Genomic DNA, 26,925 nt, shown 5'->3' with positions numbered 1-26,925 from the left:
AAAAGCAGGAGACATTAGATGATATAAAAGCACCAAAATGTAATTAATGCAAAAAATCACATAACAATTACAAATAACTAAAAAACCTGAGGGGCCCCCTGACTATAGCTGAGACACAGCCGGCACATACAAATTATAGATAGTCACTTTATCCACACAGTATGGAAAGTAATTTGGCATGAATAGTAGTGCCGACTGTCACAGCAATTGTAAATGCCACAAACAGCAAAACAGAATCAGGCACAATACAGACCCTAGCTTCAGAGGAATGATTTGGCACAATAAGTTGCATCGGGAGACCACCAGTCTCTACCGGTTATGGGCGTACCCTCTTTCCTGGAAATTCAAGGTCCTCTGTAAGTACCACAGCTCCATGTACTTCACACCAAGTCAGAAAGGGGACAACGGGGGGATTGCACTTGCGATAACTGCTGAAACTGGCTGTGTCTCAACTATATTCAGTCGGCCCTCAGGTTTTGTTATTTTTTGGGGAGTTAATGACAGTTTGGTGCTTAAAGCATCTGTCTTCTGCTTTTTCTGTTATGTATTGTTTGAGTGCAGTTTCTCTAGACTTTATGGGGTACATATTCAGTAACCCAATCTTTCTTTAGAAGAAATACTATGCAAATATGGTGCACCTCCAAATTTTACAATATTAAAGTTGTTTGGGCTGAGCAACTTTTTTTGTTTTTTCTTTCCAAGAATATTGAACTACGGTTTGTGTAGTTCAATACTCACCCTTATATAGCACTCTTAAAGTTTCAGAAGACGGCATGCTGCTTTAAGAACGATTTACATTTATTCAGAAGTATACTTCTAAAATACATGTAAATTTGTGTTAAATGTATTCACTATTATTAACCCCATTAAACTTTTATGGCAGTAGATCCCAAGGTTGTTTTGTGCCAATTTTACAGATAATAAACTTGTTTAAAATACAAATAAAAATAAGAGCAAAATTGGATTAAAAGTATTTTTAAAAACTGCCTAATTCGAAATCTAAATTCAAGCCATTAGGGTGAGTTTTGGTGGTCTATCACTTTGTGGCTGGGCTGTAGTTGCACCTAAACACTTAAACTTCACAATAACAGCACTTACATTTGACTGGGACAGATTTAGTAGTACAGAATTTTCACTTACTGACTTATGGCAAAGATGGCATCCAATGACGGTGTCACGTTTAAAGTCACAGAGCTCTTCAGTACGACAGATTGTATTGCCAATGTGGCTATTTACTGTTCTGTCTGCACCTGTTAGCAGTGAATGTGGCAGAAACACCTTAAATCAATAATTAGTATCCACACACTACTAGCCATTTAGCACATCTGCTATGGTATATCATACCTCTTAACTTCTTCCACTTCTCTGCTACTTTAATCACAAACCTTACTCATCTTTTCAACGTATCTCTTGCCATAGACATTCCCTGTTCCTTTCAGGCATTCACTATTTAAACTCACGCATAAAAAGCCCCCTCTTGATTCTACCTCCTCCTCTGGATATTCAATCCGTTGCCATCCTGGTGAAGGTTTTTAAAAAACAAATCTCTGTTTTTTTTTCTCGGGTGCAATGTTGCTATCCCTGTATCTTGCTGTTTTTGTATTTTATTGTTTTAGTATATTTTTTTCTGTATACTGAAGTTCCAGGTTTACGTATGGGAAACCGATGTCTGACTGTATAATTTGGCGTGCCTGAAATATTGTCTGAGTAATGAATTGGGATATTCATTCATTTCAAAGTGAGAATTACTTTAACAGGATGATACTGTTTTCTTCTATAGGTTAAAACCAAGGAACAGGAAGATCCAATGGAAATCATATTTGGGCAAATATGCGTATTAAATATTTTTTAATATTTTTGACACATAAATTTAACACATCTATTATTGCAATATTAGTCCCTGTGTTAAACAAAGGTCAATTTTGTGTACAAGCTGAGAATTTCTTATGCTCACCATATCGTTAATAGATCACAAAGGTTGTGTACAATCATGAGTTGTTTTTGAAATAGGACTATGTTGATTTTGCTACATAGATAATAGTTTTGGGGTTACGGGGGCAATGTGGATTCTTTACGTTATACAAGAGTTAAACAATGGTTAATAATGGTTAAATAATATGTTTATTTTAGTAGTAGCGATGTGGGGGGTCGGAGGTTTAGGGGTTAATAGTTTAATTTAGTTTGTTGCGATGTGGGGCCGGCGGTTTAGGGGTTAATAGGTTTATTATATTATTTGGGATGCGGGGGATGGTGGTTTAGGGGTTAATACTTTAAGGTAGTTGCGATGTTGGTGGGTGGCAGATTAGGGGTTAATAGGTTTATAATAGTATTTGCGATGCGAGTTGGTAGAGGTTTAGGGGTTAATAGGTAGTTTCTGGGTGTTAGTGTACTTTGTAAGATTTTTGTTATGAGTTTTGTGAAACATTTTTGTTTGTCAAAATCCATAACTACTAGTCTTTGATTGTGGAATGGATCATTGCGGTATAAGCTATAACGCTAGCTGAATAGCTGTACTGCACAACTTGTAATATGGGTAAGCTGACCATTCCACACTCAAAGGCCATTTTTTGAGTTCGGAATGGATCGTTGCGGTATACGCTAAAACGCTAGTGGAATAGCCATACCGCGTGACTTGTAACACCCAATAGGTGACTATTCCGCACGCAAAGCCCAATTTTTTAGCGATATAGCCAATATATTTTGATAGATAAATAGGAAGGTTTGATCTGTTTTTTTTTTAGATTTTATCTACTAGTAGATGGATCTGTATATAAGGACAATAGGTTGTGCAGGAAAGTGTGCTGAAGGGGTTAGATGACATAGTACCTCCCAATATGGGTTTAAAACCGGTAGAAGGTGTAATGTTTTGTGTGACATAATTAAGGTAGTTTAGACTGAAACTTTATTGTGATTTTTTTATGGTTTTGTTGAAATAACTCAGATTTCTTAAGTTTCCACAAGTGGTGCTAATATTTATTTGGATATACTTCATTAACTACAATTCAACAGAGCATGAAAGTCTTATAGAAAAACTAATTTTGAGCTGGTATTGTTTTATCAGCAAATAAAGGAATAAACTCCCACATGTGATATACCTACATTGCAAGATGTAAATACATTGTTGTTTTTTTTGGTGTAGTTTGTAAATGTCCTCACCAATTTATTTAAAATTGTCATGGTCTGTAGTAACTCCCAATCCCAAACAAAAATACATATTAAAAAATAGTGACTTGAACTCTGCATTATTACGCAGCCTTAATATAAAAGTACTTTAACATTATAACCCTTTTGTAAGCAGAAGCTATTGTTTGCACAAGAAATTCCAGGTGATAATATGATAGATATATGCTGTTTTGGAGACACACACATAATTTTTCACAATTTTCCATCTTATAAATTAATTTATCCACTCCACTACCCTCACCTTTACACATAATAAATAGCCAGCTAAAGAACTGTCAACTAGATTACGAGTTTTACGTTCGTGTTTTAACGCTGAAAAAAATGGCCATTTCAGCATTAAAACAGCAACGCAGCCATTACGAGTCTTGTCGGTATAACGGTACTGCAAGCCTTTTAGCCTGTAATGCAACGTCAGTCCAGCACACACAAAAATTACGTTTTTGAATGGGATTCCCATACAACCCCCCCCCCACTAAATTACAAAAATTAACAAACGAAATTATCCAAAATAAAAACAATTACACCTAAAATAATAGCCCTATAAAAATAAAAAAGCCCCCCCCAAAATAAAAAAAACCCTAGCCTACAATAAACTACCAATAGCCCTTAAAAGGGCCTTTAGTAGGGCATTGCCCTAAGTTAAACAGCTCTTTTACCTGTAAAAAAATACAAAGACCCCCCCAATACACCAACGCCCCAAAAACCTAACTCTAAAAAAAAACTAAGCTACCCATTGCCCTGAAAAGGACATTTGTATGGGCTCAGCTCTTTTAAGAAATGCCCAAACCCTAATGAAAAAAAAAACCCACCCCAAAAAAACTTAAAAAACTAACCCCTCTTCAGGTACTCACAGTTGCTGAAGTCCCGCTTGAATAATCTTTATCCCGAAGGTTCCATCTTCATCCAGGCGGCTCCATCTTCATCCATCACAGGATCAGCATCTTCTTCATCCCTGCGGAGGCGGAGAGGTTGATGTGCGGAGGCGGAGGTCCGGGCGAAGGTCCAAGGTGGAAGTCCAGGCGGAGGTCCAGGCGGAGGTCCAAGACGGAGTTCCAGGCGGAGGTCCTATTCGCTGAAAAATTTAAATCAGCCAATAGGAATTAGAGCTGCTAAAATCCTATTGGCTGTTCAAATCAGCCAATAGGATGAGAGCTACTGAAATTCTTTTGGCTATTCAAATCAGTTAATAATTGTAACTTTAATTTAGCTCTACAGTATTTTAATTATGTTAAAGTTAGGGGGGGGGGGTGAGGTTTAGGGTTAAGGTTAGGTTTAGGGTTACCGTTAGGGTCAGGTTTAGGCTTACGGTTAGGTTTAGGGTTAGGTTTAGGGGTTAATATACTTTCCCATAGTGCTGCCATTACGAGTTTTGCAGTGAGGCTAAAAAACTTGCGTTACACCCTATACCGACAAGATCTGTACCGCCATCTGAGAGCAGTAGTTATGAGTTTTACGCAACAAAACTGTTACATAAAACATATAACTAAAGTGTTAAAAAGTACACTAACACCCATAAACTATCTATTAACCCCTAAACCGAGGCCCTCCCGCATTGCAAACACTATTTTTAAGTTATTAACCCCTAATCTGCCACTCCCGACATCGCCGCCACTAATCAAATTTATTAACCCCTATTCCGCCGCTGCCTGACATCGCCCACACTATACTAAAGTTGTTAACCCCTTTTCCGCCGCTGCCCGACATCGCCCACACTATATTAAAGTTATTAACCCCTATTTCCCCGCACCCCAACATTGCCGCCACTAAATAATGTTATTAACTCCTAAACCGCCAGCCCCCAACATCGCCAAAAGCTAAATTAAACTATTAACCCCTAAACCTAACACCGCCCTAAATTTATATTAAAATACAAGATCCCTATCTTAAAATAAATAAAAACCTACTTGTGAAATAAAAAAAAACTAAATTTAAACTACAAATTAAACTAACATAACTATTAGACTAAAATTAAACTAACTACAAATTAAATAAACTAAATTACAAATTAAATAAACTAAATTACAAATTAAAAAAACCTAACCCTACTAAAAAATTTAAATCTACAATTACAAAAAATAAAAAATACTAAATAAAAAAAATAAAAAAATTCTAAAGTACAACCACCCCCACTAAATTACAAAAATTAACAAATGAAATTATCCAAAATAAAAACAATTACACCTAAAATAATAGCCCTATAAAAATAAAAAAGCCCCCCCAAAATAAAAAAAACCCTAGCCTACAATAAACTACCATTAAAAGGCCTTTTGTAGGGCATTGCCCTAAGTTAAACAGCTCTTTTACCTGTAAAAGATACAAAGACCCCCAATACACCAACGCCCCAAAAACCTAACTCTAAAAAAAACCAAAAAAATTAAGCTACCCATTGCCCTGAAAAGGATATTTGTATGGGCACACCTCTTTTTCCTGCCCTTAAAAGGGCATTCAGCTCTTTTAAGAAATGCCCAAACCCTAATAAAAAAAAAACCCACCCCCAAAAAACTTTAAAAAACTAACCCCTCTTTAGGTACTCACAGTTGCTGAAGTCCCGCTTGATTAATCTTTATCCTGAAGGCTCCATCTTCATCCATCGCAGGATCGGCATCTTCTTCATCCCTGCGGAGGTGGAGAGGTCGATGCGCGGAGGTGGAGGTCCAGGCGGAGGTCCAAGGCGGAGGTCCTTTGATCCGACGTGGAGGTCATCTTCATGCGATCGTCCGCCGCACACTGAGGATTCAAATGCAAGGTACCCCTTTTATACTGGGGGTACCATTGCATTCCTATTCGCTGAAAAATCTAAATCCGCCAATAGGAATTAGAGCTGTTAAAATCCTATTGGCTGTTCAAATCAGCCAATAGGATGAGAGCTACTGAAATTCTTTTGGCTATTCAAATCAGTTAATAATTGTAACTTTAATTTAGCTCTACAGTATTTTAATTATGTTAAAGTTAGGGGGGTTAGGTTTAAGGTTACCGTTATGGTCAGGTTTAGGGTTACGGTTAGGGGTTAATATATTTTAATGTAGGTTATTGCAATGTGGGGGGCTGGCAGTTTAGGGGTTAATAGGTTTATTTAGTGGTAGTTATGTGGAAGGCCAGAGGTTTAGGGGTTAATAATAACTTTATTTAGTGGCGGCAAAGTCGGGGAGCGGCGGAATAGGGGTTAATAGATTTATTATAGTGTGGGCAATGTTGGAGTGCAGTGGAATAGGGGTTAATAACTTTAGTATAGTGGCGGCGATATCGGGAGCGACAGAATAGGGGTTAATAACTTTATTTAGGTGGCGGCAATATTGGGAACGGCAGATTTATGTAGGTGTCGGTGATGTTGGGGGTAGCAGATTAGGGTGTTTAGACGTGGGGTTTATGTTAGGGTGTTTAAACGTAACTTTTTTTCCCTATAGACATCACAGGGATTGCGTTACAGAACTTTTCATTCCGCGATCACAAGTGTTAGTTTTTTTTCTAACACTCTCTCCCCATTGATGTCTATAGGGAAAGCGTGCACGAGCACGTCAAAGCAGCGCTTGTATTTTGTGCGGTATGGAGCTCAATGCAAACAATATCGCACGCACAAGGTGGTTTTTTAAAAACTCGTAATGGCAGCGCTATGGAGGGTAAAATAATGGAACTTTTGTTGCTTTCATTAACTACCCTCTATAGCGCAAAACTTGTAATCTAGGTGTGTGTTCCTTCTTCATGTGAATATCGTGATTTTACTCCAAGATGAGGCTGAATCAATTACTACACTTTATCTTATTTTATCCTGTTACCAGAATACTGACCCACTTACACAAATTTCATACAATGAAGTTCCCTTTCATGGAAAACTTTCATAGTCGGATACATGTATGAGTTGTATAGATGTGTGTGATGTGTATGGTAAAGGTAGTGTACCTTGGAGTCACAGCCAAATGCTTCCCTACACACATACTGGGCACTTACAATATTTAGTTGTAGGCTGTGTGGGACAAATACAAAATATCGTAGAATCACATATTGGAAAAGCCCTAGTATATGTATTCTCTGTATTTTTTCCCAGACTGATCATATGCTTCTTACAAGTAAAGGAGCCTCCCTTTTTGCAAAGTCTCAAGGTATTCAAGAGGTACCTGGTGAAACACTAATATCTGAGCGGTCCAGGGAGAGATGGAAGACAAACCTGAAGCCAGGTTCCAATCCAGTAGTATCTCAAATGTAAATATATTAAAAAAAACCTCACTCTTACTTTAGTTCCTTACTTGCTAATCCTTGTTACATTTCAGTTAGTAACAAAATTCCATTCCCTACTAATTATATTTCATAATTTAGTTACTATTGGTTTAATTTAGCCATTGAATCTTATGCCCCCCCCAAACAATACTGTTAACTTACCTTGCTCAATGTTATAAAAAAAAATCATACCACATTTCATTATATAATGACATTTTAACCACAGTATTATACTCTCTTTGTTTTAGCTTTTATAACGGTTTAGCTTTTATTTTGATAACTACTTTCTTTCTACCTCTCTTTTACTTCCTTTATTTTCTTCTGTCATCAAATTATGTTTATAGACCATGATTTGAAAACATTTCTTTTTTTTTAGTTTTTAATATTCATGTTTTTTCAGAGGTTTGGGAACAGTTGGAGCGGTTGCTATTGATTCTGAAGGCAATGTTGCATGTGCAACCTCTACAGGTGGACTCACCAATAAAATGGTTGGACGTGTTGGTGATACAGCCTGTATAGGTAAGCTACATTTATATTTTAAAAGAACATTAAACACAGTAAAATTGCATAATAAACAAATGCACAATAAAAAGACAGTACAAAAGCATTTATTCTGAATTTCATATGAGTAGTAGATTTTTTTCTGACAAATTTTAAAGTTAGCTAAAATTTCCTTCATGTGACAGCCATCAGCCAATCACAAAATGCATATAAGTATATACTGTGAATTCTTGCACATGCTCAGTAGGAGTTGGTGCAACAGAAAGATTGTGCACATTTTGATAATGGAAGTGAACTGGAAAGTTGTTGCCATTACTTCATCACTTGCAAAACTTGTTCTTTGCAAGTAATCCTTCAAACGTAGGAACAGGTAATAGTCACTGTGGCAAAATGTTGTGAATATGAGGGGTGATCCGGCACATAGAATTTCCTGTAAATAAGAAAAGGTTAACATTAAATACTTGCAATTTGGCATCTACACAGTAAAAGCAATGGCCCCTATTTAAGAAAGATCTTGCGGACCTGATCCGACAGTGCGGATCAGGTCCGCAAGACTTCGCTGAATGCGGAGAGCAATACGCTCTCCGTATTCAGCATTGCACCAGCAGCTCACAAGAGCTGCTGGTGCAACGCTGCCCCCTGCAGACTCGCAGCCAGCAGGGAGGTGTCAATCAACCAGATCGTACTTGATCGGGTTGATTTCTGGCAATTCCTGTCCGCCTGCTCAGAGCAGGCAGACAGGGTTATGGAGCAGTGGTCTTTCTGAAGACTCGCCAGAAACATGGGCCCACAAGCTCCCTACGGAGCTTGTTAAATGGGCCCCAATATATACTATTTTACCCCTCTCCCCAATAAACTTTAATAATTAACTATTTAATTTCAGTACCTAAATATTGGCATTGGTGAATGTAAAGAGACAACGTGAGCAGATTTGCTCTTTCTGCAGGCTCAGTCTATTTAAATGGACATGTCCTTGAGAACAATAGGTGATAGTATCAATCACCAAAACTGTACTTCAAATAAAAAAATAAATACAATTAACAATTTATCATACTTTTAAGCAATTGTAAACTGGAAAAATACTTGTAAAACACACTTCAGGGGTTAATTTTATTTTAGAGGAAGCCTTAAAAGTGCATTAAATATATCTGATAACTTTACATCATTGTCCTATCGTTTAATTACCCCATGGTTGACTCTACAGAGATTTTTAAAAGCTGGTGTTAATAGGAGCTGCACCAGCCACTCTATGTATAGTTATAGCATTGTGTACTTGTCCTGCTGCTAGACTGAAGCATTTGATTTCACTTCAATGAATAAACAAAGCAGATTAATATAAAACCAGCATAGCTTTAGTCAGAAGAGAATGCAATCTACAGGTTTAGGGCTGAGGAGACAGGTAGGTGTTGTGAATCTTGACATGTGAATTGTAGCTGCAGCTGAAAGAGAATGGTATCAAGATTTGCTCAGTAAGGATGACAGGAAGAAATTTCATAGAAGCAGGGCTGGCCTTAGGGTATGGCGAGTGAGGCAGCCGCCTTGGGATCCGTGGTCAGGGGGGCCCGCCGCATTGGTGTCAACTGTATTTGTTTAATGCCTTTTTTTTTTTTTGCCAAGCTGACTTTTTATTACTACAATTCTCCAATCAATCAGCTCCTTGCATGTTGCATGAATAAGAGGGTGGTGACTGGCTGTTGGTGGTGAAGGGGGGGGTGTAAGAGCAATGGAGAGCTGAGCGCATCCAGGCATCAGTACTAGAAGTGTCTGTTTGTGCAGAGGACAGGAAAGTTGTAGTGAAAGAGAAAGTTAGTTCACTCATAACCACCTGTCCACAGTACACTGAAATCTGCTATGGTTTTACATTTACTAATCATTTGCCCCGAAGACCTGCAGCTGTAAATCTCAATCTCATGGGTTATGTTTCTAAATATCTGTTTCCAAAATATCTATGTTAACTGCTTTCATTATGTAATTCTAACTGGTATATGCAGCAGAATAATCCCAAATACAACCACTTATGTTACCAGTCCCAACTGTAATAGTCTGTTGCATATGAGTTTCCCACACACTCCTTGTGTTATTTATGTTTTAATATATACTAGTTATTTTCTTATATCCTTTGAAACTCGTTTTTATGATGCTGTACCATTCACATACTTCTCCTTGTCCCTCTACACAGTTCTGTATACCTTCTCTATGTTCACCACCCCCCTCACTGCCAGTTACTCACACCTATAGTCTGACCACATTCTCTGTATACATTGGTGTCGCTCTATGCTGCTCTATAATCTCATATTTTACCCTCTTCTGTATAAAGCTGACTTTTTTCTGATGAGAGAGTTCAGGAGTCCCTTCTACACTAACTGGTTGTCACTCACACCCTGCCAGGAGGAGCTTTCCTGTGTCACTGTTTTTTTGCCCCATCCCATATCTTAGACGCTCACTGATACTGGACCTTATTGAGTTTTCCCATGAAACAGAGGTTTTTGGGACCCCCTATTTTGTGATCCTGCCTTGGGCCTCGCAATGGCTAAGGCTGGCCCTGCATAGAAGGGATGGTAAGCCTATCAAGGTAGCTTTTCAAAAGCGCTTGAAGCTAAGAGAGGTATAAGTCAGTCTGATGTAGTGTGGTAGAGAGTTTCAGAGAGTAGGAGCAATACAGGAGTAGTCTTGAAGGAGGGAGAAGGACGTAATACTAAGGTGACCAGAGGAAGAGCTGCTGTGTTTTCTGAACTGTGAATATTCATAAGGAGGGTTTTCATTATCAGAAGCATCTTAAAAAAATTCAGCACAAGTTTCCCTTCATTACTAATATTGCCTTCAGAGTGCCCACACCAAGAGGAGTTTTTTCACTGGCCCATCTGCTGTTCAGAAGGGAAAATACCTTTTTAGTGTCTGCATTGGTTCTAGTTATCATAAAAGATACTGCGATATTAGCACATACTTAGTTTATCACTCTTACTAATGTGTATGGTTTTGCACATGAATTGCCATACTTCCTTGCTCTGCATGAGTTAAACATTTATATATGACATGCAGGGTGCAGTGAGAATGATAGGTAGGGTACATTTTTCAAGCCTGATAAATTTACATAAATACATATATAACTAATTAGATCATTAGTAGCCAGGCACTCAGTATTATGAACCGTGCCTATGATAATTGTAAAAACAAGCTATAACTTGTAAGTGAACTAACAAATCAGGATATGAATGTCCAGCACTCCTGCAAATAGGTGCACGCTGCAGGGCTATGCACTCACCCCAGAAATGAAGACTGTCCAAAAGAGTAGTAGTACCACTTTGTCCAATTCAAAGTATGTTTATTAAAACATCACCATAAAAACATATCAGCATAGTGAATAACTAACACTTGTACATGATACAGATGTGTTTTGTCTTGCTAACGGGTCTCAACAGTACTCATAAAAATAAAAGCTGACACAAGAATGCAATATAATAATAGCAGTGTTTATTATAAATGTATTACAATCATATTAATAAATAATCAGCTTATAAAGCAAGGCCGTTATTAAACTATAATGAGTTACATACGGCTAGATTTAGAGTTCTGCGGCCAAAGGGGTGCGTTAGCTACGCATGCTTTTTTTCCCCCGCACCTTTTAAATACCGCTGGTATTTAGAGTTCTCAGAAGGGCTGCGTTAGGCTCCAAAAAGGGAGCGTATAGCATATTTACCGCCACTGCAACTCTAAATACCAGCGGTGCTTACGGACGCAGCCAGCTTCAAAAACGTGCTTGTGCACGATTCCCCCATAGGAAACAATGGGGCAGTTTGAGCTGAAAAAAAACCTAACACCTGCAAAAAAGCAGCGTTCAGCTCCTAACGCAGCCCCATTGCTTCCTATGGGGAAACACTTTCTAAGTCTACACCTAACACCCTAACATGTACCCCGAGTCTAAACACCCCTAACCTTACACTTATTAACCCCTAATCTGCCGCCCCCGCTATCGCTGACCCCTGCATTACACTTTTAACCCCTAATCTGCCGCTCCGTACACCGCCGCAACCTACGTTATCCCTATGTACCTCTAATCTGCTGCCCCTAACACCGCCGACCCCTATATTATATTTATTAACCCCTAATCTGCCCCCCCCAACAACGCCGCTACCTACCTACAATTATTAACCCCTAATCTTCCGACCGGACGCTAGTTACCTAGTTAAAATAAATACAAAATTACCTGTAAAATAAATCCTAACCTAAGTTACAATTAAACCTAACACTACACTATCAATAAATTAATTAAATAAACTATCTACAATTATCTACAATTAAATCAACTAAACTAAATTACAAAAAAAAACCCACTAAATTACAAAAACAAACAAACACTAAATTACAAAAAATAAAAAAAGATTACAAGAATTTTAAACTAATTACACCTACTCTAAGCCCTCTAAAAAAATAACAAAGCCCCCCAAAATAAAAAAATGCCCTACCCTATTCTAAAATAAAAAGAAAACAGCTCTTTTGCCTTACCAGCCCTTAAAAGGGCCTTTTGCGGGGCATGCCCCAAAGTAAACAGCTCTTTTGCCTGGAAAAAAAAAACATACAATATCCCCCCCCTACATTACAACCCACCACCCACATACCCCTAATCTAACCCAAACCCCCCTTAAATAAACCTAACACTAAGCCCCTGAAGATCTCCCTACCTTGTCTTCACCACGCCGGGTATCACCGATCCGTCCAGAAGAGGGTCCGAAGTCTTCATCCTATCCGGCAAGAAGAGCTCCTCCAGAGGGTCCAAAGTCTTCCTCCTATCCAGCAAGAAGAGGACATCCGGACTGGCAAACATCTTCATCCAAGTGGGATCTTCTATCTTCTTACATTCGGCGCGGAGCGGGACCATCTTCAAGCAGCCGACGCGGAGCTATCCTTCTTCACCGACGGACTAACGATGAATGAAGGTTCCTTTAAGGGACGTCATCCAATATGGCGTCCCTCAAATTCCGATTGGCTGATAGGATTCTATCATGGTAATAAGAATAATGCCGACATTTGAAAACAACCTTTTTGGATAATTTGTTTTGCTTTTTGTAATATAATGAAAAAACTGTCAACTTGTCCTTTTTCTTTTTAAATTAATTTTCCAGGTAGTGGAGGTTATGCAGACAATATTGTTGGTGCAGTGTCTACTACAGGGCATGGAGAAAGTATCATGAAGATGGTTCTAGCAAAACAAGTCCTCCATTATATGGAGCAAGGTAAGTCATATTAACTTGAAAGAAGTCACTAAATACACTGCTGTTTATGGATGATCTCTTTATAATTAAAATATTATTTAGGAAACCAGAAACTCTGAGCGACTTCACATTATACATTTTATATGGATGGGAATGTGGTACTGTGTGGATATATTTCTTCTATATTTCATGAATTTTTATCCTTGTTTGTATACAGCGCTGTAAACAAGTTTGATGTAACAATTTTTAGTGAAATGTTTTAACATTTGCCCTAGAAAATGGTTGATTTAAGGATTCATTCTTCATATCTTGAACTTGAAAAAACTTTTTTAATATCTTTATCTAGCACTCAAATGCATATACAGAGGTGGAAACAGAATGCCATAGCATTTCAGTCTAACCTTAAAGGGACAGTCTACACTAGAATTTTTATTGTTTAAAAAGATAGATAATCCCTTTATTACCCATTCCCTAGTTTTGCCTAATCAACACAGTTATAGAGATACACTTTTTACCTCTGTGATTATCTTGTATCTAAGCCTCTGCAAACTGCCCCCTTATTTCAGTTCTTTTGACAGACATCCATTTTAGCCAATTAGAGCTGGCTCACTGAAACTCCATGTGCATGAACACAATGTTATCTATATGACACACATGAACTAACACCCTCTAGTGGTGAAAAACTGTCAAAATGCCCTGAGAGAAGAGGCAGGCTTCAAGGGCTTAGAAATTAGCATATGAACCTCCTAGATTTAGCTTTCAACTAAGAATACCAAGAGAACAAAGCAAAATCGTTGATAAAAGTAAATTGAAAAATTGTTTAAAATTACATTCTCCATCTGAATCATGAAAGTTTATTTTGGACTAGAATGTCCCTTTAAAGTAAATATACAAGTTGTATATATGGCAGTTCCTCCTGACAAGTCTCATTTGAGCTCCTGTAATGCGCATTAGCTCATCACAATTTTAAAAATATGTTCAGCTGAACAGTTGTCTCACTAAGCTGCGTAGTGTTTGGCTACAGGAGCTCTAATACAATTGTGTGAGATCCAACAACACTTTTTATTAGCACGCAATTAAAATCTACTCACAAAATTTCCAAATAAGTCAAGCACATAGCATCAAACATGAAGAGTATTCCGGTGCTTCTCTCACGGCTGTATCCTTGCAAGACTCGGCGTGTGACGTCACCACCCGATCTACTGCCGCGAGATTTCAAACACACCTCTCTACTTCGTCAACTGTCAAACAGTTCAGATTCAAGCATTCGGCGCCTCAACGCGTTTCCCCGCCCCTTCTGGCGGCTTTCTCAAGAGTACCAACTGCTTACAAAAGGCTCCTATTTGTACTGATGCGATACTAGTGCCCCCTGCTGTTGATATTTGTAGGCGGAACTCTTCTTCTCCGGAACTAAACTCTAAACTAGAAGAAACGTTCCGGAGAAGAAGAGTTCCGCCTACAAATATCAACAGCAGGGGGCACTAGTATCGCATCAGTACAAATAGGAGCCTTTTGTAAGCAGTTGGTACTCTTGAGAAAGCCGCCAGAAGGGGCGGGGAAACGCGTTGAGGCGCCGAATGCTTGAATCTGAACTGTTTGACAGTTGACGAAGTAGAGAGGTGTGTTTGAAATCTCGCGGCAGTAGATCGGGTGGTGACGTCACACGCCGAGTCTTGCAAGGATACAGCCGTGAGAGAAGCACCGGAATACTCTTCATGTTTGATGCTATGTGCTTGACTTATTTGGAAATTTTGTGAGTAGATTTTAATTGCGTGCTAATAAAAAGTGTTGTTGGATCTCACACTATTGCAGTTCCCTTTTCTTTTTGCGCTCCAGATCTTTTCTACTTTGGATTATTCTACCCGGCTGCCGGACAAACAGCCAACCCCCTGTGAGCAGCAGTTTGAAAGGTGACTGATACAAAGTGTGTAACGCTGGAGGACATTTGCTACACTTTATAACATCAAAGCTTATGGACATTACAGACATTTATATCAGTAAGAACATTGATCAATTGATTAGTTCATAAGTGTGTACTATTATTAAGATTACTGGAAATTTATTGATTCCTCCTTTTTAACTATTCATAATTTGGTTGAGACAAGCGCTTCTAGTTTCATATATCTAATACAATTGTGTATATCATGGAACCATTCTTAGACATAGTAATGGAGCAAGACCTAAAGTAAGTCTTAGAAGAAACTTTTATTTTTAATGCAATTGGAAATAAAGTTGGCAAATTACACAGGAACAGAAGCTGCAAGGACTATCAGAGTCAGGTGTAACTGGAATTGGAACAGAAAGTACTACCAAAACAGGTGCAGACAGGTACTGACAAAGCTAATGCAAATAGGTACTGTTGGAGCTGGTGCATACAGGTAGTTGCTGGGTCTGGTGCAGACAGGAACTGCTAGAGTTGATGCAGACATATATTGCTGTGAAAGGCAGCAGGCTAGGGTCAAATACCATCAGAGATAACTGGGACAAAATCATCATTCACAAGAGCTTGGTATAGGCACAAAACATGTATGCTTATTGCCCAGTCTGTTGGCCCACAAAGACTGTAATCCACTTGTTTTTAAATCTTTTTAATAAAAGGTATATTTTACGAGGCCCTCTTTTTCATTCTGAATGCAAGATTCCTTATTTTTGCCTCCACAGAAGGTAAAAATTGAAGTGTTCTTCATTCACATTGTAGATAAGGTTTTTCAGACCTCTGTGAGCCAGTATACCCCTCAGACAGCCAGGAATAGAACAGAGGGGTGTGCAGGAGTAAAATTGGCAGTGATATGTATCACACAGTGGGCGATTTCATATACCATCCACAGGTGTCACTGGGATTTATCCTTCAGCCTCATCCTGGTTGTAGTCTTCCTACTCAGATCCAGAGACATTGTGCACACTCACTAGGATGGCTTTCTACTGGAGGCAACTTCATGTGTAAGCACAGTAGAGTCAATTGTATGCAGGTAAGTAGAATAACACCTGCACAGACTAAAAACTATCTATTCCTACATGGGTTTATGCACACTGAGAGCAAAGGGACATGTTTTGGTCACCACACATTTATTTTTTTCCACTAAATATTCTTTATCATATTTATCAGCACAGTAACGGAATAATTACTAATGAGAAAATGTCTTATTCACACATAAGGTGTAGTTAGAGTTGGATATATATTCCGAGGCTGCAGATATATAAATATATTTATCATGTCTTGCATTGCGCCTTACTATGTTAACCCAGTGTTTACTGTTTTTTTTATCTGACTACTTTACTAATTTTTGAATACCCTAGACCAGTGTATCCAAGAGCAGATAGCAGGTAATACAAAGTCTGTAGATCTGTGATTCTGATCCACTCAGAACCTTCATCAGCTCCCACAACAGGTAATTTGCTTTAATAATATTTCCCTACCTGTGGATTTATCCCCTGTTGGTCAACCAAATTCTCTCCCAGGATTCAAAGTGTATTTTAAATCCCAGTTTTACTTGGTATGGGTATCAATGCCTCCTCCAGAAATAGCAAGCTGATCCTACTTTTTCTGCTTCATCCCGCAGAACCAGTATACATTTATATCCTCTCAGGTATAGGATACAGGAGAGTCAGATTCTGCCTCGGGAGAGGAGAAAATATCTGATATCTCAAATTCTGCTCCTATTGTTGAGTGCGCTATGTTATGTCAGATTCGGATGATTCTGTGGATTCAGGAGGTTTCTACTATTGAGGTCAAGTTGGTTAATTATGTCACTTATACACACAACATACCCTGGTTATGAACAAACTCTCTTTATAGGATTGGGCATTTAGAATCAAAGCCGTTTATACAATAGGGTGATAACTCACACACCCCTACCAATAAAATGACGATCGGTTGCTTTGTTGAACCAATCAGCAAATAGAGTTCTGATAATCAACGGAAGTGTGTAAAGATGCAAATACGGGCACTGAATATTAGCGCAGGGAAATATATGACCTCAATCTCTTGAATTACGTTTTCACTAAGCTGTATCCAATATAGCAGTGAGTGGTTTTGCCAGTAACACGAACATAATATAATATAATACACTAAGTTTGATGCAAGGGAGGCGGAACTACAAGACACAACACCCTGATTGGTGTATTACAGGGGTGTGTTTAGAAAAGGTTTCGAATTGGCTAATAGAACTATGGGTGGGGTATAAATAGAAGCCGGTCTCAGTCATTCGGCTTGACAAATTTTCAGTTAAACATTGAGAAAGGCTGGCTTCACGGCCGAAACGCGTATGTTTTTAGGGGTTCTTTTAACCCGCCGAGTCCCTTGTTAATTTGGGGATTCTATCTGTTCCTTTATTAAGCCATACGTACCAATTCTCTGCCTTGGGGTTTTTGCTCCTGTCACCTGGACGGCCAGGAATACAGGGGGGCTTATACCACAGGGCTTTGGTATGTTCTTTGGCTTAGTTCTTTAGGTTGTTTTTATTTAACTATCTATCTTTGCACAGTATTGTGTGTAGGGGAATGTTTTATCCCCAACATTTTTTAAAATTTACCTAATAAATTTCTATTGTTTTTATTACCCACTATTATAATCCCATCCACTGTTTAGATACAGGGTATTACTATGATAGGAATGTGAGTGCTATAAACCCCTCTTTTTGTCCCCTTCTCTCCCTATCCTGTATTGTAGTTCACAGGAGAAGACAGTCCCTAACTTGCTGGCAGATTTACCAGTCTTTGACTCAGGGAGCCTCCTTTCTTTGGCTTGTTTGGATAGTAATCTTCTCATGATGCCAGTTCTCAGAGAAGGGAGTTTAGTCTCCTCAGGAAGCAAGGTTGAAACCTTCAGCTTTTTTTCAAATTTTTCAGCAGGATAAGACTTTTCTTTACATTAGCTATTCTTTCTAAGATAGTGTCTACAGATAATTGAGATTCCAGCTCCAAAAAATTCTTAGGAACGTCTTCACAATTTGGATGCTATGAGAGCTTTCAAATATTATGTGAAATCCACAAAAGATTTGTCTTTCTTCTTCCCTTTTTGCTCATTTTTCTGGGCCTCGCAAAGGTCAGAAAGCTAAGACTGTTACTTTAGTAGCTTGACTTAAAGCTTTAATCTGCAAGGCTTATTTGGTTGCAGAGAAAACAACCCCTCATTCCACTAGAGTAGCAGCTACTTCTTGGGTCTTTCGTAATGAGGCTTCTATTGATTATTTTTGTAAGGTAGCTACTTGATCCTCTTTACACACTTTTTCAAAGTTGTATCACTTTGATGTGTATGCTTCTTTCTGAGGCTGCTTTTGTTAGGAAAGGTCTGCAGGCCCTAGTGCCTAATTAGTAATGTCCTGCCTTTACTGTTTGTCCCCCTATTTCATGGTGGTCTTGTGGACTTCACTGCTTGGATTCCCACAAATGATATCTGCTGAAAGAAAACAGTTTCTGCTTAACTGATAAATTATTTCTTTCTTGATGGTGAGAGTCCAAGAACCCTTCCCTTCCTTATTGTTCAGGTGGCAGCAGTATTTGTTTTGCACTTATTTGCCCTTCTTTATCTTTCCTGTTTTTCATTTTTTCCTCAACCATTCAAAATTGTGGCTCTATTTTTTTTATTTGGCCATAGCACCCAGAATATTTACAAGGTTTCCGGGATCTTTTAAAGGTAGTGGGAGCTGTCATTGGTTTTCCAGCATGTTAGCCAATTTCAAGTAGACGCAAGCATCAGTGATTCCAATTACTCTGAATTGTCCTTATAGAACATAGTATGCATATTTGTCTAAGTGATCTCCTGGCTCACTTTGGAGTCTTCCTCCAAAAAAAGGTACAAAACTCTTTTTTTTGCCATAAAGTCCTAAAAACTATTTTCTCTTATTCAGGCAGTTATCCTGTGATTAGACGGTTTTCTCTCAAAGTGTGGAAATGTTTTCTTCCTGGTGTCATAGCAAAGGTTTTCATTGGAACAAATCCCTAGAGTCTTTCAATTCCTACAGGTTGGTTTAGATAACGGTTTATCTACCAGTTATCATAGGGGACAGTTTTCATCATATTATCTGTGCTATATCAGAAAAAGGTTACACAATATTCACTGGTGGGCCAATCGGCCGCCATCAGGGGTTCAATCATCCCGATTGTATCAACCGCTGCTTCTTAACCTCCGTTTCAGGCGAGCCTGACATGATGGGCGTAGAATGTAACATCCTCTCTATAATAAATCTACCCCTAACACACTCCCACACAAAGACACACACAAGAGAAATAACTTTAGACATGTGCAGTATGTTGCAAATATACGTCACCTTTTTGGCTGTGGCTGTATCCCACCAAACTCTGACATTTGCATGTCCCTAAACCTGACTCAGTTTCAAACCCAGACACTCAAATGGAAACCCTCTCATTCCCAGACAGATGGCAACCCTAATTGATCCTAATATGCAGATTAACAAGGCTTTTGTGGGAGATAGGTTATTGTTGTAGATGGGTAGGGTACATGATCTCTTAGTCAAATCTTCCTCAGTTTGTGAAATTATATTGATAGGTTTGCATTTGTACCATAGATTTGGAGTAACAGAATTATGTATACTAAGGTATTTAAGATTTGGCTAATTGTCATTAGTGTTAAAGTGCTAATTATTATTTTTATATTTAGTTGGCTGAGCAGCTACCTTTATCTTTTTGCTGATGTTGCATCATAATGTCATCCAATATGGCAGGGTGATGTGAGTGGGGATTGTGCCTACCTTGCTTATGGTAAATCGCAAATATCGTATTCTTATAATAAATCAATACTTTTGTATCTTTTTCTTCAAACCTGGGAAGTTGTAAAAAAAGAAAAACAGAAGGCTGTCCGACTAATTGATTTTGATTATAGAGCAGCATTTTGTTCAGATGTGACCTTGTAACCTTCAGATTTCTTTTTCTTCTTTTCTATTCTATTCTCTTTTCCTTTCCTTTTTTTCTTATATCTTTTTTTATCTTTCTTTCATGTAATTCTATCCACTAGGTGGTGCCCTAATACTTGAAATGGAACTTACAATTTAAACTATATCTTACTGTAAATATTATCATAGTATTTTTTTCACTGTGGAAAATATTTCTTGACTGTTATAAAATCACTTTTTAAGTTAGCTATTTTAATTATTTTAACTACAGTTGTTTTTGTTTCTGTTTTATACATACAATGCCATCTTCCTTTTGCTAGTGTATGCATTGTATGCTGGTATGCATTGCTGCCAATGGGCTGGAATTCTGTAAAATACTGTGCACTAAATCTACATTTACATAAAACATTATTTGCAGGGTTTTTTTTAAGTTCCTGTATTGTGATTGAAAAGCATGACATGTGTTATGTATATTCTGTTAGTGCATGTCTAAGGGCCAAGGCGGTTTAAGAAATAGGCTAAGCATATGCTATGGGATCCTATGCCAGCAGTATAGAGATTTTGTCTTATTTTGTATTACTGTTTGTATTTGCTTATATGTGACTCATATGTTCCAGGCATGACTGCTGAAGAAGCTGCAGAGGCCGGTCTAAACACCATGAAGACCAGGGTAGATGGCTTCGGAGGAGTTATAGTCGTAAGCCGGTCAGGTGACTGGGCAGCAAAATTCTCCACAAAGCAAATGACCTGGGCTGTTGTGAAGGCTGATGTGTTGCAGTTTGGCATTTATCACAATGAAAATCAGACTGTAGCTGTTAATGAAGCACTGTACATTTAAACAGCACAAATGCTGTATCATTTTATTTCTTTACTAAAGTAATCAGACATAATTCAGATTGCCATATGTGAATGGCTGTGAGAGGGATCAGTCAACATTATAAAGTTTCCTAATTCTAATTCTGCTTAGTAAGTATGATAACCTCTGAAATGTGTTGAATAAAAATAGGTATTGATCAGACATGCATGTGTACAAATTATTATTATATTTTATTTATATACCGCCAACATATTCCGCAGCACTGTCCAAGGGTACAATTTGTTTAAATAAAACAATGATACAGGACTTAAAAGAGACGAGACAAAATTTGACTAACATATACAGGAGTTGAGGGCCTTATTCCCGTGGGAATTTACAATCTACAAATAATGCAGTCTTCTAATTTCATATGATTTTGTAGTTTATGTATATCTTATTAGACTGCTAACTTAAAGGGAAATAAAGCTGCTTGTAATTAAAACCATTTTATTTATTATAGCCTTCCACTATAGCATCATCATGTGTAACTGTGAAAACTTTCTGAATACATTAACACCTACTTTGCTCCAGTCTGCAATGATCTGATTCCCCCCCCATCACTTGCATTATTAGGTGTGGCCAATACTGACTTGTTGCTAGAGTAGAAAAAAACTAGCTGCTGTCAATTTGTTAGAAAAAATGCATTGTTTTGGAGACCAATTTAAGACAGATATGTAGCAAAGTTAGGCTTGTTGAGTATGTAATGTGCACTTCTAGTTCTCAGAACTGGAGACCCCACAACTAAATTGCAAGAAAAGGTTTCAAAATGAATCATGAAAATATATTGCACAGCATAATTAAATATTTCATATACAAATTTTCTTTGTTTTCTTTTAAGTATCCCGGCAACAGTTGTAAGAGTCAGCCCTAAATAGCAACAGTTGTAAGATTCAACCTAAACAACCTTAGTTTGTTGAAAGCCTGTGTGAATGCATTAAAGGGACAGTGTAGTCAAAACTTTCATGATTCAGATAGGGCATACAATTTTAAACATCGTTCCAATTTACTTTTATTATTAAATGTGCTTTGTTCTCCTGGTATTCTTTGTTGAAAGCTAAAACTAGGTAGGATCATATGCTAATTTCTAAGCCTTTGAAGGCCACCTCTTATCTCAGGGCATTTTGACAGTTTTTCACAGCTAGATAGCACTAGTTCATGTGTGCCATATAGATAGCATTGTGATCACTCCTGTGGAGTCAGCACTGATTGGCTAAAATGCAAGTTTGTCAAAAGAACTGAAATAAGGGGCAGTCTGGTCTGCAGAGGCTTAGATACAAGGTAATCACAGAGGTAAAAAGTCTATTAATATAACCGTGTTGGTTAGGCAAAACTGGGGAATGGGTAATAAAGGGATTATCTAATTATACTTTTTGTGTGTATATATGCCTGTAGATGTGTGTGTATTTGTATTTAAATGTATGTATTGTGTGTATATAAATATATATATACTGTATATATATATATATATATATATATATATATATATATATATATATATATATATATGTATATATACATATAAATATATATATATACACACACATACATACACACACACACAGAGCTCAAAAGTTCAGGTCCTAAGCTACTAGCCAGGTCAAAGTGTTACTTTCCACTGATCCCACCCATCACCTTAGCTACCACGCCCACTACCCCACCCTCTTTTTGCATATGTTTTGACATTGTGAAAAACCTTATTGTTTAGTACATTTTAATATTTGTCATTTTAAACCATGAGTCATTTTAATACAATTATTACAAATTATATACATTTGCTGTACATTTGGCTTTGCATAGATAGCATTTATCGCCCTTTTACATGATGCAAAGTTGTGTAATCCAGGGCAGGTTCAGGCCAGTAACTAACCATGGGTGGCCTTTAGCATGATAAATGGGACACTCATTTAAAATAGCAGATTTTGCCTGCAGAAACTGCCACCTATACTGATTGTATCAATACTGCAGTATTTGCTATAGAAAAGCTATTTCATCAAGAGGTAGTGGCAGCCCCGAGGGTAAAAGAAAAAGTGTCCATGCAGTTATTTGAATACAAAAAACTCATCAGCTTGTCTGAATACATTATCCCTTTAAAGGGACAGTATACATATATTTTCATATAACTGCATGTAATAGATACTACTATAAAGAATAACATGCACAAATACTGATCTAAAATTTAAGTATAAAACCTTTTAAAAACTTACTTAGAAGCTGACAGTTTAGCACTGTTGAAAAGGTAAGGCTGGGACACCCACTGAAATGGGCTGGAAATCAAAAGAACAGACCCCTTCCTCCCCTGCATATGAAAAGACCCTTTACACAAACAGAAACAAGCTGGAGTTGAAGCGCATGTGCCCATGCACGAAACGCGTAAGATAGGAGCTTACCAAGTGTCTGATGATAAGCCTGCTCCTGAATAAAACTTCATTTCATCTACCTCAAGTCTCAGCATTCCTTTTTCCTCATTCGTTGGTAGACAACAGTCTACTTCTAGAAATGTGGGGCTTGTTAGGAGTCTGAAAATCAGCACAATTTTATTTAAAAATAAGCAAAACTATACTTAAAAAAACAACTGTATGGGCTATATAAATGGATCATCTACAAAACATTTAAGCAAAGAAAAATCTAGTGTCCCTTTAAGGGAGTTATCTTCTAAAAATGAACTGCTCTTTGGGTACAGAGCATTTCTTATTCCCCCACAATATTTCTTTAAATGTATGTTTTAAGGGCATTTCTGTACTTTTCAACCTGACTAGGATATCTGAAAGCAAAAATCTCTGAAAAGCCCTCAAAATCTCTAAAGCTTGCTATGTTGTTTAAAGGGACATAATACACATATGCTAAATCACTTGAAACTGATGCAGTACAACTGTTAAAAGCTGACAGGAAAATATCACCTGAGCATCTCTATGTAAAAAAGAAGATATTTTACCTCACAATTTTCTCATCTCACCAGAGTAAGTTCTGTGTAAAAAGTTATCTTTCAGTTACTGCCCAGCTGCAGGTAAAAAATAAAATAAAAAATGAAGAAATCAACAGCAGCCAATCAGCATCAGCAGTGCTAAGGTCATGAACTCTTTTACTGTGATCTCATGAGATTTCACTTAACTCTCATGAGATTTCATAGTAAACTTAATTAAACTGAATAGGGAAATTACAGGAGTGTGCATAGAGCTCACTCCCTTGCCTGTCCCGGGACAGGCATACTGCTTAGCTGCTTAAAGTCCTTTACAATGGGGTGTGAATACTTAGGACATTTTGAGGTAAAATATCTTCCTTTTTTACATAGAGATGTTCAGGTGATATTGCCTAGTCAGCTTTTTACAGCTATGCTGCATCACTTTCAAGTGTTTCAACATTTGGGTATCATGGCCCTTTAAGTTTTTATGCTCACAGCTCGAAATCTCTCACACCTAAAAATAGATACTTAATTGGTATTGACGGCCAATCAGCCTTCTCTATTTACATATAGCCTCCTACACCCCCTCCCTTTTTTTGTATTGCCCCAACCTCAAATCAGCCAGATCAGGGCCCTACTTATTTTACAGAAGTTGCACTCCGGTTCAAGATGCCTCTCCTTCTACCTCTGCACATCACCCATGCTTCCTCTCAGTGCCTCCACACTGCAACAGTACTCCACCTTCACGACGATGCTGCACCTTAAACCCGATGCTCCATCTTTACAGCAGCATTATACTGTTGCACTTGTATACCAAGCCTTCAATAGTGAGTAAATGTTGATTTAACATTCACTCACTATCTTTCACTACTGGCCACAGTACAATTTCTACTCGCCAATGGCTAGTGGGTGAGCAGAAATTTAGAAAAAACACATTTATTTCATACCTGCGGTGAGAGTCCATGATCCATTACTCCTGGGAATTATGCTTCCCTGTCACTAGGAGGAGGCAAAGATTCCCAAACCCCAAGTGCTCTTTAAACCCCTACCACCTCACTGGTAAATCAGTCTTGTCTTTTCCTCCACTGGAGGAAGTTGAAGAATAAAGATGTGCATGTTATTCTTTAGTGAAAGGGGTTTTCAGAATTGAGGCCTATTTTCTCTCAGAGTAAAGTGTTTGATGGACGGATGTATTTGGAGTCTATTTCAATGAGATCCTCTGTGTCATCTTCTTTCAGGAAGTTAAATAGACCTTGTAAGTATCACTCTATTTCAGGGGCTGTGATTGTCTCAGGAATCCCCCTGATTCTAATATTTTGTCTTTGACTACGATTTTCGACATCATCGATTCTGTTTTCCAATTCCTAGATAGTTTCATCCTGTTGTTGCATTTGGGAATATATCTTATTAATCGCTGTGGTATACGTGTCTTGGTCAGTTTCTACTTTTTCAAATCTGTGTCCCATATCAGTAATGTCTTTTTTCATTTCTAGTAGCTCATCTCTTATACACTGCTTCACTTGTTTGGAAGGGAAGGGAATCCAGTAGAGCTTTGGGGATAGTGAATGTTTCAGTGGCAATTTCCTCCTCTGAGTCTGAGGATACCATGTGATCTCCCAATAGAAGGGCTGATGGTTGTGCAGCTAATGGAGTAGAAGATTCTTTTGCCTTTAAAAATTTGTCAACAGAGGAGGTAGCCGCATATGTGGCTTTCCCCAGGATCTCCTTTTTATTTATCTTTTTGGGTGACATAATGGCCCCATTTATCAAGCCATCAACCGCAAATACGCTGGAATTCCGCAGCGTTATTGTGGCGAGCCTGATTCGCCTTATTTATCAAAGGTTACAGACTGGCAAAAGTAGCATTTTGTGATGTAACATACGATCCGCTGGTCTCAGTCTGACACAGATCGATGCTTACGTAACTACAGATATTCCGAATGCCAAATCGGCACTCTCTGACTACTTTTGCAAGTTATCAAAATTCTACCAGGTACGCTCTGCACTATTCCGGCCCAGCGTACCTGGTTTTCAATCCGCCGCCTCCAGGAATCAATGGGAGTCTGAAAGCATCGAAAGCTTATGTTCGCTGCTGCCCGATATCCCATTAATTCCTATGGGAGAATAAAAGTTATGTTTACACCTAACACCCTAACATAAGCCCAGAGTCTAAACACCCCTAATCTGCCGCCCTCGACATCGCCGCCACCTACTTTATACTTATTAACCCCTAATCTGCCGCCCCGACACCGCTGCCACCTACATTATACTTATTAACCCCTAATCTGCCCCCCAGACACCGCCGCCACCTACATTACACTTATTAACCCCTAATCTGCCGTCCTCAACGTTGCCGCCACTATATTAAATTTATTAACGACTAAACCTAAGTCTAACCCTAACACCCCCTAACTTAAACCTAATTTAAATAAATCTAAATAAAATTCCTATCATTACCTAAATAATTCCTATTTAAAACTAAATACTTACCTATAAAATAAACCCTAAGCTAGCTACAATATAACTAATAGTTACATTGTAGCTAGCTTAGGGTTTATTTTTATTTTACAGGCAAGTTTGTATTTATTTTAACTAGGTAGAATAGTTACTAAATAGTTATTAACTATTTAATAACTACCTAGCTAAAATAAATACAAAAGTACCTGTAAAATAAAACCTAACCTAAGTTCCAATAAAACCTAACACTACACTATAATTAAATAAATTAGCTCAATTAAATACAATTACCTAAATTAAATTAAATTATCTACAGTACAAACCCCCCCCACTAAATTACAGAAAATAAAAAACAAATTACAGATATTTAAAATAATTACACCTCATCTAATAGCCCTATCAAAATAAAAAAGCCCCCCCCAAAAAAAAAAAAAAACCCTAGCCTAAACTAAATTACCAATAGCCCTTAAAAGGGCCTTTTGCAGGGCATTGCCCCAAAGTAATCAGCTCTTCTACCTGAAAAAAAAAAATACAAACAACCCCCCAACAGTAAAACCCACCACCCACGCAACCAACCCCCCCAAAAAAAAAACTAACTAAAAAAACCTAAGCTCCCCATTGCCCTGAAAAGGGCATTTGGATGGGCATTGCCCTTAAAAGGGCATTTAGCTCTTTTGTGGCCCAAAGCCCTAACCTAAAAATAAAACCCACCCAATACACCCTTAAAAAAAACCTAACACTAACCCCCTGAAGATC

General features: G+C 38.0%; 1 protein-coding gene across 1 annotated transcript in view; it reads left to right on the top strand.

Moving 5' to 3' along the window:
* The window catches only part of ASRGL1 (asparaginase and isoaspartyl peptidase 1), a 125,365-nt gene extending 104,390 nt beyond the window's left edge, over positions 1-20,975 (top strand). Inside the window, exons 4-7 of the mRNA XM_053710431.1 lie at positions 7,226-7,380; positions 7,796-7,914; positions 13,017-13,127; positions 20,575-20,975. Of these exons, the coding sequence (XP_053566406.1) occupies positions 7,226-7,380; positions 7,796-7,914; positions 13,017-13,127; positions 20,575-20,795 (606 nt within the window). The 3' untranslated portion in view covers positions 20,796-20,975. The remainder of the gene's footprint in view (positions 1-7,225; positions 7,381-7,795; positions 7,915-13,016; positions 13,128-20,574) is intronic.
* Positions 20,976-26,925: the final 5,950 nt, after the last annotated feature.

This window comes from Bombina bombina, chromosome 4 (assembly GCF_027579735.1).
Source record: "Bombina bombina isolate aBomBom1 chromosome 4, aBomBom1.pri, whole genome shotgun sequence".
NCBI lineage: Eukaryota > Metazoa > Chordata > Amphibia > Anura > Bombinatoridae > Bombina > Bombina bombina.
Note: the sequence above shows the minus strand (reverse complement) of the source record. Positions and strands in the feature narration are given on the sequence as shown.